The following is a 12210-nucleotide window of genomic DNA, read 5'->3' on the forward strand; positions in this document are numbered from 1 at the left end:
CCATCAATAATGGTGACTACATTCTGAATTATAGTGTTGGTAGCATGGAAATCCATGCTTCAAGGATAAACCTTGAAGTCCTCTGTCATGCAGGATTCCCAGTGGAGTCAATGGGAGCTTGGCTTGAGTAAAACCTGCAGGATTTAGCCCTCAGGTTGTCATTTAGCCCTTTCTGCCCAGTTAATAAAACACACGGGGTGAGAACCATTGTCCAAGACTCTTGCCGAGGTCTCAGCTGGAGCAGTGACAGCCTTAACGCGGAGGCTCTCCATTGTCATTTTAAAAATAAATTTAAAATTCTCTGATTTGACTTTTGGTTTTCCTGAACATTTATTTTAAACATAGATTTTTTTAAAAAGCTAAAAGCCCATCATGGTCCTCCCTAACCTGGGAAAATACTTCGCAACAACCACGTAACCCGCCGGCCCTAATGTAACTTAGAACTCCTTGAAGCTGTGTGACTGTTGACGTTGCTTTTTGTAACGGGTGTAGTTTCTTTTCTGACACTGGTCTGTATGCATTTGTAGCATCCACATACACCTTTACATCATCTTTGAGCTCGCAGGTAGTTGAGTGAGATACTGACTCCATGGTAGAGCATCTGCTGCTACCAGATTTTTCCCAGGAACATAATGAGCAACTGGGTTAAATTGCATTAACCTGATCAAAAGATGTTGGCATCTCAGCGTGGCTTGACCAAGGTCTTTTTCAGCGAAGAGGGTTACAAGAGGTTTATGGTCTCTTATCAGTGCAAAAGAATCCAGCCCATACAGATATATGTAAAAGTTCTCACATGCCAGTAGGCTTGCCAGGCACTCCTTTTCACTCACTGTGTACATTTTTCTGCTTCTGTGAGTGTTCAGAGCAAAATTTAACTTCCACTCAGATCCACGTTGTTGCCATAGTATACCACCTAGGCCATAGCTGCTTGCATCTGTACTCATCCTTGTGGACTTGTTCATATCACAGTATTTGAGAACTGCAGCTCTTCAGATAATTTCTTTTACCTTTTTTGAAGTCAATTTCTTGATTTAGCACCCATGGTCATGATGTGTTGGACTTTAATAGTTCATTTAGTTGTTTTTGTTGCTGTAGAAAGGTCTTGTTGGTATTGTCTGAGGTAGTTTACTAACCTAGGCCACGTATCAGTTCTGGTACATACGTTGATGCATTCAGTTCTTGAATTGCTTTTACTTTGTCAGGGTTAGGACTTTGTTTTTTGTCCACCCCAAAAACCTCGATTTAGGGTAGACAGAAAACTCACTTTTCCTTGTTTAGCGTCAGTCCAGGCTGACTGAACTCCTGAAGGATGGGACCTGCCAAAAGAACAGATCAGAAAAAAAAATGTCATCCTACAGAAGATGTCAGTTTTTATTATTGTTGAAAAACAGAAATCCTGAAAAGTTAAAATGTTTCAGTTGTGACCAAAAACTGCTGAAAACTGAAAACAATTCAGCCAAAAACTGGGGGCAGGAAAGAAGAATAATTTTTGTCAAAAGTTTTCAGTTATCCAACATAGAAATCAAAATATTTTGAGGAAAACAGACCTTTTTCGTGATAACTTACATTTAGTTAAAGCCCCACAAAGTTTCAACAGAAAATTTTCAACCAACTCTAATTGCTAATTTTATTTGTCAGTAAAATGCCATGTGCATCTAAATCACTTCCTGAACTATCTTAAACAATCATCCTCTTTCTCTGTGTTAAATATCACATATATGACACAGCCTTCCACAGTCTTTATTAAGACAAACCTTCCAATTAAGTCATGAAACATCTTGGGCCAAATTCAAGGAAGTCAGTAGACGTACAATTTACACACAGGCTGGATTTGTCTCGACAGCTTAATTTGGTGCATAAATATAACTTAACCGAGCCTGTAACAATAGTTTTATGGATATAACTACAAGAAATGTTAAAAACTAACAGAAGATTTTATTAGTTATTTCTAGTCATAATATGTAACTTGTTCCTGGATACATTTTGACTCCCTCACATTACATACAAAAAGCAGAGCTAGAGTCTAATGACTGAGGACCTGATCCCACTGGGTTCCATCTGAACTAAGGAACTATACTTAAACTGGGTTTAGATATATGTAAGGAACCAGGTGTAGCAGGTGTGGTCTGGTGGTCATAGCTGGGCTGGTGTCTACAAGTCAAGGATGGCCACAAAGTGGTAGTCAGTGAGCAGGGATTGGGTAATCGCTAGAGCCAGCATCGATCAACACAGGTCAGAGTCAGGGTATGGCCAGAGACTGGAGATCAGAGACAGCTACCAGGCTGGAATCAGGAGGCCAGAGTCAGGATGGGGACAGAGACGAGATTAGAAAACAAGATGAGGTCTGGACTCACAGCAGGCCAGAAGTCTTTGTGATTCCCAGACAACTTCCTTGGTTACCCTCCAGGGTTAAATATTGTGATTGGCCAATCAGAAGGCCACAGGCTGCTGTCACTCTGGACCCTTTGGGCAGTACTTCCTTTGGTGTGTGATCTCCACAGTGCTCCCTGGGGCTCTCCCAGGCTCTTCAACGCTGGGTTCTAGACTCATACATGGGTTCTAGACCAATGTTTTTCAAACCATGGGTCGTGACCCAGTACCAGGTCGCCTTGCTGTGGTCAGCACCGCCGACCTGGACGTTAAAAGTCCCATCAGCAGTGCTACCCAGTTAAGGCAGACTAGTGCCTACTTTTTCCAACACCACCCTGTGCCCTGGAAGTGGCCAGCGGCAGGTCTGGCTTCTAGGCAGGTGGGCCACGGGGTTCTGTGCGCTGCCCCCACCCCAAGCCCCATGAACTGGCCAATGGGAACTGCGGGGGGTGGGGGGGGGCAGTGCCTGCTGGCGTGAGCCTCCTCCTAGGAGCCGGACCTGCTGCTGGCCACTTCTGGGAGGCAGTGCGATCCACGGTGTACCCCGGCTGTGCCGCTGACTGGGAGCGGTAAGTCCATGCCCCAACCCCGTGCCCCAATTCCCTGCACCAACCCTGAACCCCCCCAAACCTGGAACCCCTTCCTGCACCCCAACCCCCTCGTCCTCAGCCCCACTCCAGAGCCTGCACCCTCTGCCCAGAGCCATGATCCTTTCCTGCACCCCAACCCCCTGCCCCAGTCCTGAGCCCCCCCAAACCCAGAACCCCTCATGCACTCCAAACCCCTCATCCCTGGCCCCAGCCCAGAGCCTGCACCCCTAGCCCAGAGCCCTGACCCCCTCCTGCACCCCAACCCCCTGCCCCAGCCTAGAGCCACCTCCCACATCCTGAACCCCTCATCCCCAGCTCCGTTGGGTCGTGGGCATCAACAATTTTCTTCAACTGGATCCCCAGAAAAAAAGTTTGAAAACCACTGGTCTAAACTTAGCCTTTCAGCATGATTCAGTCTAAATTGGTTCCTAATTCTGCAAATAAAAGTAGTCTCATTAACTAGTGCTTGGCCGGGAAGTAGAAAGCCTCGTCTACACGAGGGCTGTTTGCCTCAATAAATAAATAAATAAACAAACCCCACCATTGCTGACAGCAGAGAGAAAGGGAAAACATGAATCAGGAGAATATTTAAAACTATTCAGGGAGAATAAGCCAGTAATTTAAGAATGCCCTGACTACCCCATTACCAAAGCAAGCACTTGTCACGTGCTTATTATAAAACAAAGATGGGATCCCAAAGACTTACTTGCAACTTCTGGTTGCTCTCTCTCTCTCTCTCTCTGCATATTGAAGAAGCTTCAGCCAAATTGCAAAGTAATTGTCCCTTTTTCAATAAGCAGCGTTTTTCTAACATTTATACATCTCCATTTATCGTAAAACTACTACTCTTTTCCAAAGCAAATTCATCACTAAAAGCTGTGAGAGCCATGTATAGTCCAGGCACTTCAGGCCAGACGCACTGGGAAAAGCCCTGACCCCACGAAAGACAGTGAAAAGGATCCTCTTGATTTCAACAGAGCCAGGATACCACGGTAGTTGCACTAGGGCTCCTTGTATTAGCCAGGCTGGCAAAAAGGCAAGTAGGACGGGCATAATCTCTACCCTCAGTGAATAACTTCGACACAAAGGGCCTGCATGTCAGGTGCAGTGCTGGCCTTCATGCCTCTCCAGAATAGTCTTTTGCTTCCCCCAGGGCAGGTGGTGGTCTCGGTGGAGGCAGGCCAGAGGGAGCAGGGCTAGGGTGCAAACTTGTCTTGGTGATTGCGTCCCCTAGCAATGTCCCATGTGGCCTTTGTAACAGGACCCAGTTAAGGCTGTGCAAGCCATAGTCAGCCCCACGGATCACGCCAGCTGTCTGGAACCTCTGAACAGGGGAGGCAGAGGAATGTGTCTGGCTCTTCATCCTCCTGGGGATCATCCCCCACCGCAGTCTCCCCAGTGGATGTGCTAATAGTGCGTGTTTCATAACCACTTTGATTTGGACTGATACCTTGTGAAAGAACAACAGCAACAGATCTTTCTCTTTATCCTGGACTACTTTAGGTATGAAGAGGAATTTTCCCAGCGACTGAAATTACAGGACCAGATACTGCAACTCAAACACCAGCTGGAGCATCAAAAAGAAAATTGTTTACAGGTGAGGCTAATAACCCTGCTCCTAAATGGTGCTTTCGAAGCCTATTCAGCATCTCCTAATCAGACTGCTGAAGTGCCTGCAGAATTGTCCTTCCTCCAGCAATGGATTAACATGGGCTGCTCTTTACTCGAGCACGCTTGGGAAGCTGGTGTCTGTGAATGTTTATAGGGCCAGGTCTCCATAATTCCAAAGATGATGGAAGTTCACCACTGCCCAAAAGCTTGTTTGCATATAGAGCCAGCTTCAGGATTTTCCCACCAACCCTGCCATGTGAGTCAGCTGGATCTCTGCATTACTGAAAGCCCTAGCAAGTAGTGTTTGTGCTCTGTAGTGCCTTCTTCCTTGTGTATCATAGTAGCTTAACTACGCTGATGTCCATATCATCTCTATGTATATATTTTCTTTTCATCTTCTTGCTTTGGCCAGGAAGGATGATCTTTGGTTAGAGTCAGAAACCCGGATCATATTCCTGGCTCTGTCTCAGTTTTCCTGGCCCTGATTCTTCACTACCTCACACCTTGTGTGGTCATTTCTAGGAGAGAAAAGGTGGGCATAAAATGCTGCTACTGGTTTAAGTGACTGGAGAATTTAATTGTGGTCGTGTTTTGCTCTCTTGCTGCCAGGCTTACATGATTACACCAAGTGAAAGGGGAATCAAATCCTCTGTGTGAAGGTAGGCAAATCACTTCCTGTTGTGCTGAAGTGTGAGTTGCTGTGAGGAAGCAGAGGATTGAAATCCCCATTGTAATGTATTGACTTTCCTCCCTGTACTCCAGCACGCTGATTTAAACCACAGCATGGTTACTGTGAAATGTCAGCTGAGACAGGCAGTAGAGAAGTGGAGAAGATAAGTGACATCTCTTAGCCCTGGTCTACACAGGGGCGGGGGGGTGGGGGGGATCGATCTAAGTTACAGAACTTCAGCTACGTGAATAACGTAGCTGAAGTCGACGTACTTAGATCGACTTACCGTGGTGTCTTCACTGTGTTAGGTCGACTGCTGCCGCTCCCCTGTCGACTCTGCCTGTGCCTCTCGCGGTGCTGGAGTACAGGAGTTGACGGGAGAGCGCTTGGGGGGTCGATTTATCGCATCTAGAGTAGATGCGATAAATCGATTCCCCGCTGGATCAATTGCTGCCCGCCGATCCGGAGGGTAGTGAAGACATACCTTTAGGAGTGTTGTGTGTGTGTTTTTTGTTTTTTTTTAAACAAAGCATAGATTAGCCAATAGGAGCTGATTAGCTGAAGCCAAAAGGAGGTAGAGGTGAGGCCCATAAAATGCCAGCAGCTGCAAAAGGCAATTCATGTCACACATTCTGAGCAAAAAATGTGGATCTTATTGGGGTAAGCAGTCATAAAGTTTAAGGCTAGAAGGGACCACCAGATTATCCAGTCTGATCTCCTGTGTATCCCAGGCCACTAAACCCCACCCAGTTACCCCTGTATTAAGATCAGTAAAATGGATTAGACTATAGTAGTACAGCTTTCAGAAGACTAAACTATTGTGTGCCACAGGCAGAGAACAGAAGGAACCAAGAAGCAACCTGGGGCCTCTGCAATGGCAGGGAACTGATTTGGTGAGAGATACCTAGCTGATTCATTAGTATGCCTCTCCTGGCTGCGGGTGTCTGGGTTTGCTATTTTTATTTTTTGAAACGGAAGTATGAATTTTCTCTTTCCGGTTTGTTTGTTATACTAACTAAACAATAAAAGGGAAGCCCCATAGCTCTCTCTGGCTTGTAGGCATCAAGGGGGCAACCAACGTCTTTCCCACCTATGGAGATAAGACACTGATTCATGTGTGTTATGTGTTGGAAATACTCCTTTGCTCAGACAAGGAGCAGCAGTAAGAAGTCCTTTATGTAACACAGCAACTACCTTGCTGATCTAGACCAGTGCTTCTCAAATGCGGCCACCAGGGGCTTTTCATGTGGCCACAGCCTCCTGGATGGTGAATGCGAGGGGAGCGTAAAGCAATGGCCCCTCCCCAGGGGTGGGGCTCTGCCCCCCTTTGGAGCCACAAACACTAGAGAAGCAGGCAGCTGTTGAGGGTTCCCCACCTTCCTGAGGGCAGTGGAGCTCAGGCTTCTGGCTTCAGCCTTGGGGTGGCAGGTGGTGGCTGCAGGGTTTCAGAGTCTGGACGCAGGACCATGGACTCTGGCCCCGAGCCCCAGTCATGCAGCAGCGGGTGCCGTCCCCAGGCTTACCAACCCCCATTGCTCCTTGTCCCTGCTGTGTCCTCTGGCCCTGGGCTTCAGCTACACGGCTGCAGAGGTCCAGTCCCTGGGCTCTGGCCCCAGGCTCACTAACACCCCATCGCCTGTGGACCTCACTGCCTCTCCTGGCCCCTCACCCACCCATCCCATTGCAGCTGGCTCCCACTGCTTCCCTACCTACCTCCCCATCCAGGGCTCAATTTTTAACCTGGCTTGCCAGGGCTGAATAAGTCTGTTGTGAAAAGTGATATTTGTATATTTGTTAATATCACTTTTCGCAGCCTCCCAGCTAGCTAGCAAGTCTGCTACTGTGAAAAGGGGTGTTAAAAAACATTCAAATATCACTTTTCACAGACGCAGATTTAGTAACTAGCAAGTCTTTATATTAAAAAAAAAAGCAACCAAAAAGCAAAAGAAACAATTACAAAAGAAGACAAGAACATGCAAAGCACATTATTTGTTTCTATTCTGTTTAGGTCCAGTAAAGAATAGAGACAACTGTACATTATTTTTATTATTGAGTCTGCAAAAAAACAAACAAAAAAAAACCAGACATAAATAAATTACAAGGATTTGGACATGTATATGGGCATATTAATTAACTTTAGGACAAACAAATAAAGTATTTTAGGAAAAATTGTCAGAGCGGCCACCAACAAGAGTTGGTGGTCATACTCTGAGGCCAGCAAAATATGTGTTGTGAGAACCCCATGACAATTGGGAGAGGTGTTTGATTGGAATCCCTCTGAGCGCAGACAAAAGAGAGGCAGCATTGCCCAGTGGTTAAGGTGCCAGCCTAAGACTCTGGAGAGCTGAGTTAATTTCTCTCTTCCACCACAGACTGTCTGACTGACCTTAGTCTGAGAGTGACAAAGGAACTTAAAGGCACCTAGAAAATCCCTGGAACAATGGGATCTATAAACCCTGTGTTAGGTGCCTAGGTTCCTATATAATGCATTTTGATGGGAGAGGTGCCTCAGAGTACATCTACACGGCAAACCCCTACCAACACTGAATCTCAGAGTGTGGGTCAGCTGACTCAGACTTACACTATGGGGCTGGGTCTCAGAGTCTGAATGACAGCCCAAGCTCAAATATCTACCCTGCTATTTTTAGTCTCATAGCATGAGTCTGCAAGCTGGGCAGGAAGCTGTCTAGGCTAGTCAGTGGGAGATGCTGACAAGAGGGTTTGTCCTAAACCCTGCCCCTTGCCCAGAGTTTGGTGACTAAGTCTGGGCTACAGGGAGAAGGCTATCTCTGCTTCACATAGCTGGAAATCCTCTCCTGGAGTTATGTGGCTTAGGTGCTTAAGATGTTTCTTGTAAGCAAGAGGTGGCCTCCCTTATAACCTTTCACCCATTGGTTAGAGCAGAGGCTCTCAAACTGGGAGTTGTGCCCCCATGGGGTGAGGCATGGAATGTATTCTGAGTATGTGTGAGAAGCTTTGGGCAGGGGGAAACTTACTGCCCACAGTCAGAGCTGGCGCCCAGCCAGGAGCTGCCACTCTCCGCTCTGCCTTCATACCGGGCCACCCTTACTTCTGCACTGCTGCTGGTGGCAGCACTGCCTACAAAGCTGGGCCCTCTGGCCAGCAGCTGCCGCTTGTGCTCTGCCTTCAAAGCTGGGCAACTGGAGACTGGAAGCTGCTGGCCAGGCACCCAGAGGGGGGTTACCAGATGTCCAGGTAACAGCGGTGACAGATTATCCCCCTTGGGGTGCAGTCTGGGAGCTGTAGGAACTGCAGTGCTTCTCTAGGACACCCACCTGTGTTGGGGACACAGCCAGCCTCACCCAGGCCCTGTTATCACCCAATACGACCGCAGGTGCCGCCATGCACCCAAACTGGGCTACGTGAGTGCAAACAGCAGACCCCAACCAGTTTCCCAGCTCCCCAGGCATGCACCTCCCTCTGGAATAGAAAGCCAAAATTATATCATCTTGAACTACACAAGGATCTGCACAGCGTAAACACAGTATGTCTGCCCCTCCCTCAAGGTAGAGAGGAATATGCATACTTGTAGTAACCAAGCTGAGATTTTTCCTGAAACACTTCATTTAAAGGCATGCTGGTTTAGGATAAAATATAAAACAAGTTTATTAACTATGAAAAGATAGACTTTAAGTGATTGTAAGTGATAGCAAACGGATCAAAGCAGATTACCTACTAAATAAACAACACCGCAAACTAAGCCTGTGATACTAGAAACATGGGATAGTAAATTCTCCCCCTGGCTGATGATACAAGCAGGATTTCAGATTCTTAAGCTTTGCAGCTTGGGATCCTCTCCCCTGTTCCAAGTCTTTTTCTTTTGGAGCGTCTCTCAGGTGTTGAGTTGTGGGGGAGTGCAGAATAACAGATGATGTCACTCCCTGCCTGATCTAGCTTTAGCATATGGTGGGAACCCTTTGTTCCAAAAACTGTTCCCAGCCCAGTTTGTGGAAAAATACAGGTACCCAAAATGGAATCCAGAGTCATGTGGGCTGGTCACATGGCCTTGCAGAGTCATAGCAGCCATTATCCATAGGCTGTCAGGAGCATTCTCAGGATAGCTCGCTAGGTATGGGATAAGCTTCTCCTAAGGCCTATTGTTTTCCCTAATGACCCATTACCCTGAATGGGCCCTTTGCAACCAGCTATTTAAACTGGAAGCATCTTGCCTAGTGGGTGTCACTATATGTGAAATACAGATACATAGTCAATATTCATAACTTCAGATACAAAAATGTTACATGCATACAAATAGGATAATCAGATTCAGCAAATCATAACGTTTCCAATGAAACCTTACACGATCCATCTTGTACAAAATGCATCATAATTATGCCATAATCATATCAATAATATCACTATGAAAAATATGGGGTGCAATGTCACAATAGCCTCTTTCTTGATTCTCCGACTTCTATGCAGGCAGATCTTTCAAATACCGGGCAATGTCTTGGATTTTTGCAGAGCAGTTGTTGAAGCTCAGAAAGAGCCCCAATTTGTCCCTCCGTGTATCTGTAGGTGATTAGTCCATTCCCTGGCACCCGCAGCTGTCAGATCCCTGCCCCCCACCCAGACCTCGGCTCCTAGCTCTGGCGGGGGGGGTCCCATAGGGAGGTACTGACTGATGAATGGTGCTGCATCTTGGGCTTGCACCAGCCAACCTGCCACTGTGATAGGGAGCAATGCTGCCCCCTCACTCCAGTGAGTACCCCCCCATACACAGGGTACCCCCTCAAGTACACACACATCCCTCCAGTACCCCTAACTATACCCCCCTCCAGCTCTCTTCTGCCCTCCCTAGATCTCCCCGCCCCGCCCTCCCTCCCCCTGCACTTCTGCTACTGTCCTCTTTTTGGGAACCTGAAATATGGTAACCCTGGACATGAGCTACTACAGATGCAAGGAACAGGGGTGGCATCAAATAAGTCTGAGAACCCCTGGGTTAGAGCACACAATTGGATGTTGGAGAGCTTGGTTCAACTCCCTCATCTGCCTGCTGAGGAGAAGGGGCTTGAGCAGGGATTCCCTACCTCTCAGGTGAAAGGACTTATTGGACAATGGAACTGTTCCACAATGGCACATTCTGTGGTCTTATTGTAAGCCTGGCAATGATAAGCTCTGTGCAACAATGTGCTTAACACCAGAATTTATTCAATAGATATATAGGTTGATGTGGATGATCTATAGAACCAAAAAGCAGGCACAAGAGCAACAGCTTGTACTCCTCTTGGAAACCAGCTGGAAACAGCACCACCCTTTCTCTTTCATATATTGCCAAGATTGTATTGCTGTACTGTACTCTGTTCTAAATACCAGTACCCTCTAGTACCAGTGCATCCAAGCAAAGGCTCCACCAATTTACACACTGTTACTATATTTTCTCTTCTCCTGTATTATTTATACAAGAGTCTTCACTTGTTATGCAATGCAGCTTGTCTGCTATTGCATTGACTCCCACTACATTGGCATGAGTACTGTACTGAGCAGGGGAATATTCGTTTTAGCATCGCTGCAGAGTGAAGGAGGGGCTCTAATTTCTGAAAGGTAGAAATTCAAGTGGGTCTTAATGCTGCCACCATAATGAGCAGTTAGATAAAACATCATTGCTCTCCCTCATGCATGATGGGCTCCCCCGGTGCAGGTGCATTGTGGGGGAAGTGGATTCAGAAAAGCCTTATCTCACCAAGCCTTGGACATCTGAGCAGGAACTGGCCAAAATACAGCTCTTGTGCTTCTTTGAGCATTAAGATGATGGCCCAGTTAGCATGGTTAGTGCATTCCATCTTTCCACAGGGAGCATGCCATTCAGGTGCATGACACTGGCTGAGCCCTGGTTCTCCTGTGTACCATCTATTCTAATGCATGCAAACACCACCACCACCCCCAAAAAAAAGACTGGAGATAAACATCCTCCATGGTGTTCTCCCTGAGTTATTCTGTTTGTAGTAGGATAGGTGTTTCTCCATGAATGGCTAGATTTTTGCCTTATCATATTCTGAAGGTGCAATTTGGACCCAAGGAAGTGTTCAGAGTGGTGGTGAGAGGAGGTCGGATCACTGAGTGAGATTTTAAAATGTAAATGAAAGGGTGGAATTGTCCAGTTGTCTGTCAGCCGCAATAACTTTTCAGCCCTGGGGACCATTTGGAGATCTGCTTTGATCCAGGCGTACAAACCATGGTTGATTTAGACAAGCCAGCAGATGTATTTGAGGAACAAGCATAAGCCACACATACCCAGTGATAGAAGGGTATCACAGAAAACTATTGCCCTGGGGATTGAACAGTGGCTGACAGTGGGGATTAGATGCACTGGCCTTGGGCATTGTTGCCCAATGGAGGGAAATTTAGAATTTAAGGAGCAACAGGTCTCACCTTAGCTAAGAGTGGTAGCCTTTCTGTATACAGTGTGGTAGAACCCCTTAAAGAATGGAAAGGAACAAAAAAGCAACTCTCTTTTGCCTAGCTGGCTGGTTGCCAGAGGAGCCTTTGGCACCTGCTGCAGGTTGACAGTCTTGGCCAGTTTGTAGTTGGCTGAACCAAGTGTTTTTGGGTTTTCTTGTTTTCTCTGCCTTCTGATTAGTTAGTTTTCTTGGCTGTTCCACTGCGTATATAAACATTTCCTTCCCTAGTTCCCGTGCCTTTGTTATTTCCCCTGGTGAGTTGATGCTGTGACTATTGAATGATGATTTTTCTTTTCATCTCATTTGCAAGCATGCAACGAGGTGAATTAACATGTAGGGGGAAGGATCGGGTGGGGAAGAAACTTAAAAAAGTAAGAACATTGCCTCAGGCTTTAAAAGGAAAATCGTTCTTGATTTTGCTAAACTTCTCTCTTCACCCCATACTGAATGCATACGTGTGTGTGTGTGTGAGAGGGGGATGATAGGGATCAGATCTGAATCCAAATTTCCCAGATGGACTCTATCTTTATAATGGGAGAGCCCAAAA

The 12210-nt window shown here is 46.6% G+C and overlaps 1 protein-coding gene across 8 annotated transcripts in view; it reads left to right on the top strand.

Moving 5' to 3' along the window:
- The window catches only part of LMNTD1 (lamin tail domain containing 1), a 307951-nt gene that overhangs the window by 64823 nt on the left and 230918 nt on the right, over positions 1-12210 (top strand). For all 8 annotated transcript variants that reach the window (XM_048826052.2, XM_075121606.1, XM_048826037.2 and 5 more), the window contains one exon: positions 4464-4557. In XM_048826052.2, coding sequence (XP_048682009.2) covers positions 4464-4557 — 94 coding nt within the window. The remainder of the gene's footprint in view (positions 1-4463; positions 4558-12210) is intronic.

This window comes from Caretta caretta, chromosome 1 (genome assembly GCF_965140235.1).
Source record: "Caretta caretta isolate rCarCar2 chromosome 1, rCarCar1.hap1, whole genome shotgun sequence".
Lineage (NCBI taxonomy): Eukaryota > Metazoa > Chordata > Testudines > Cheloniidae > Caretta > Caretta caretta.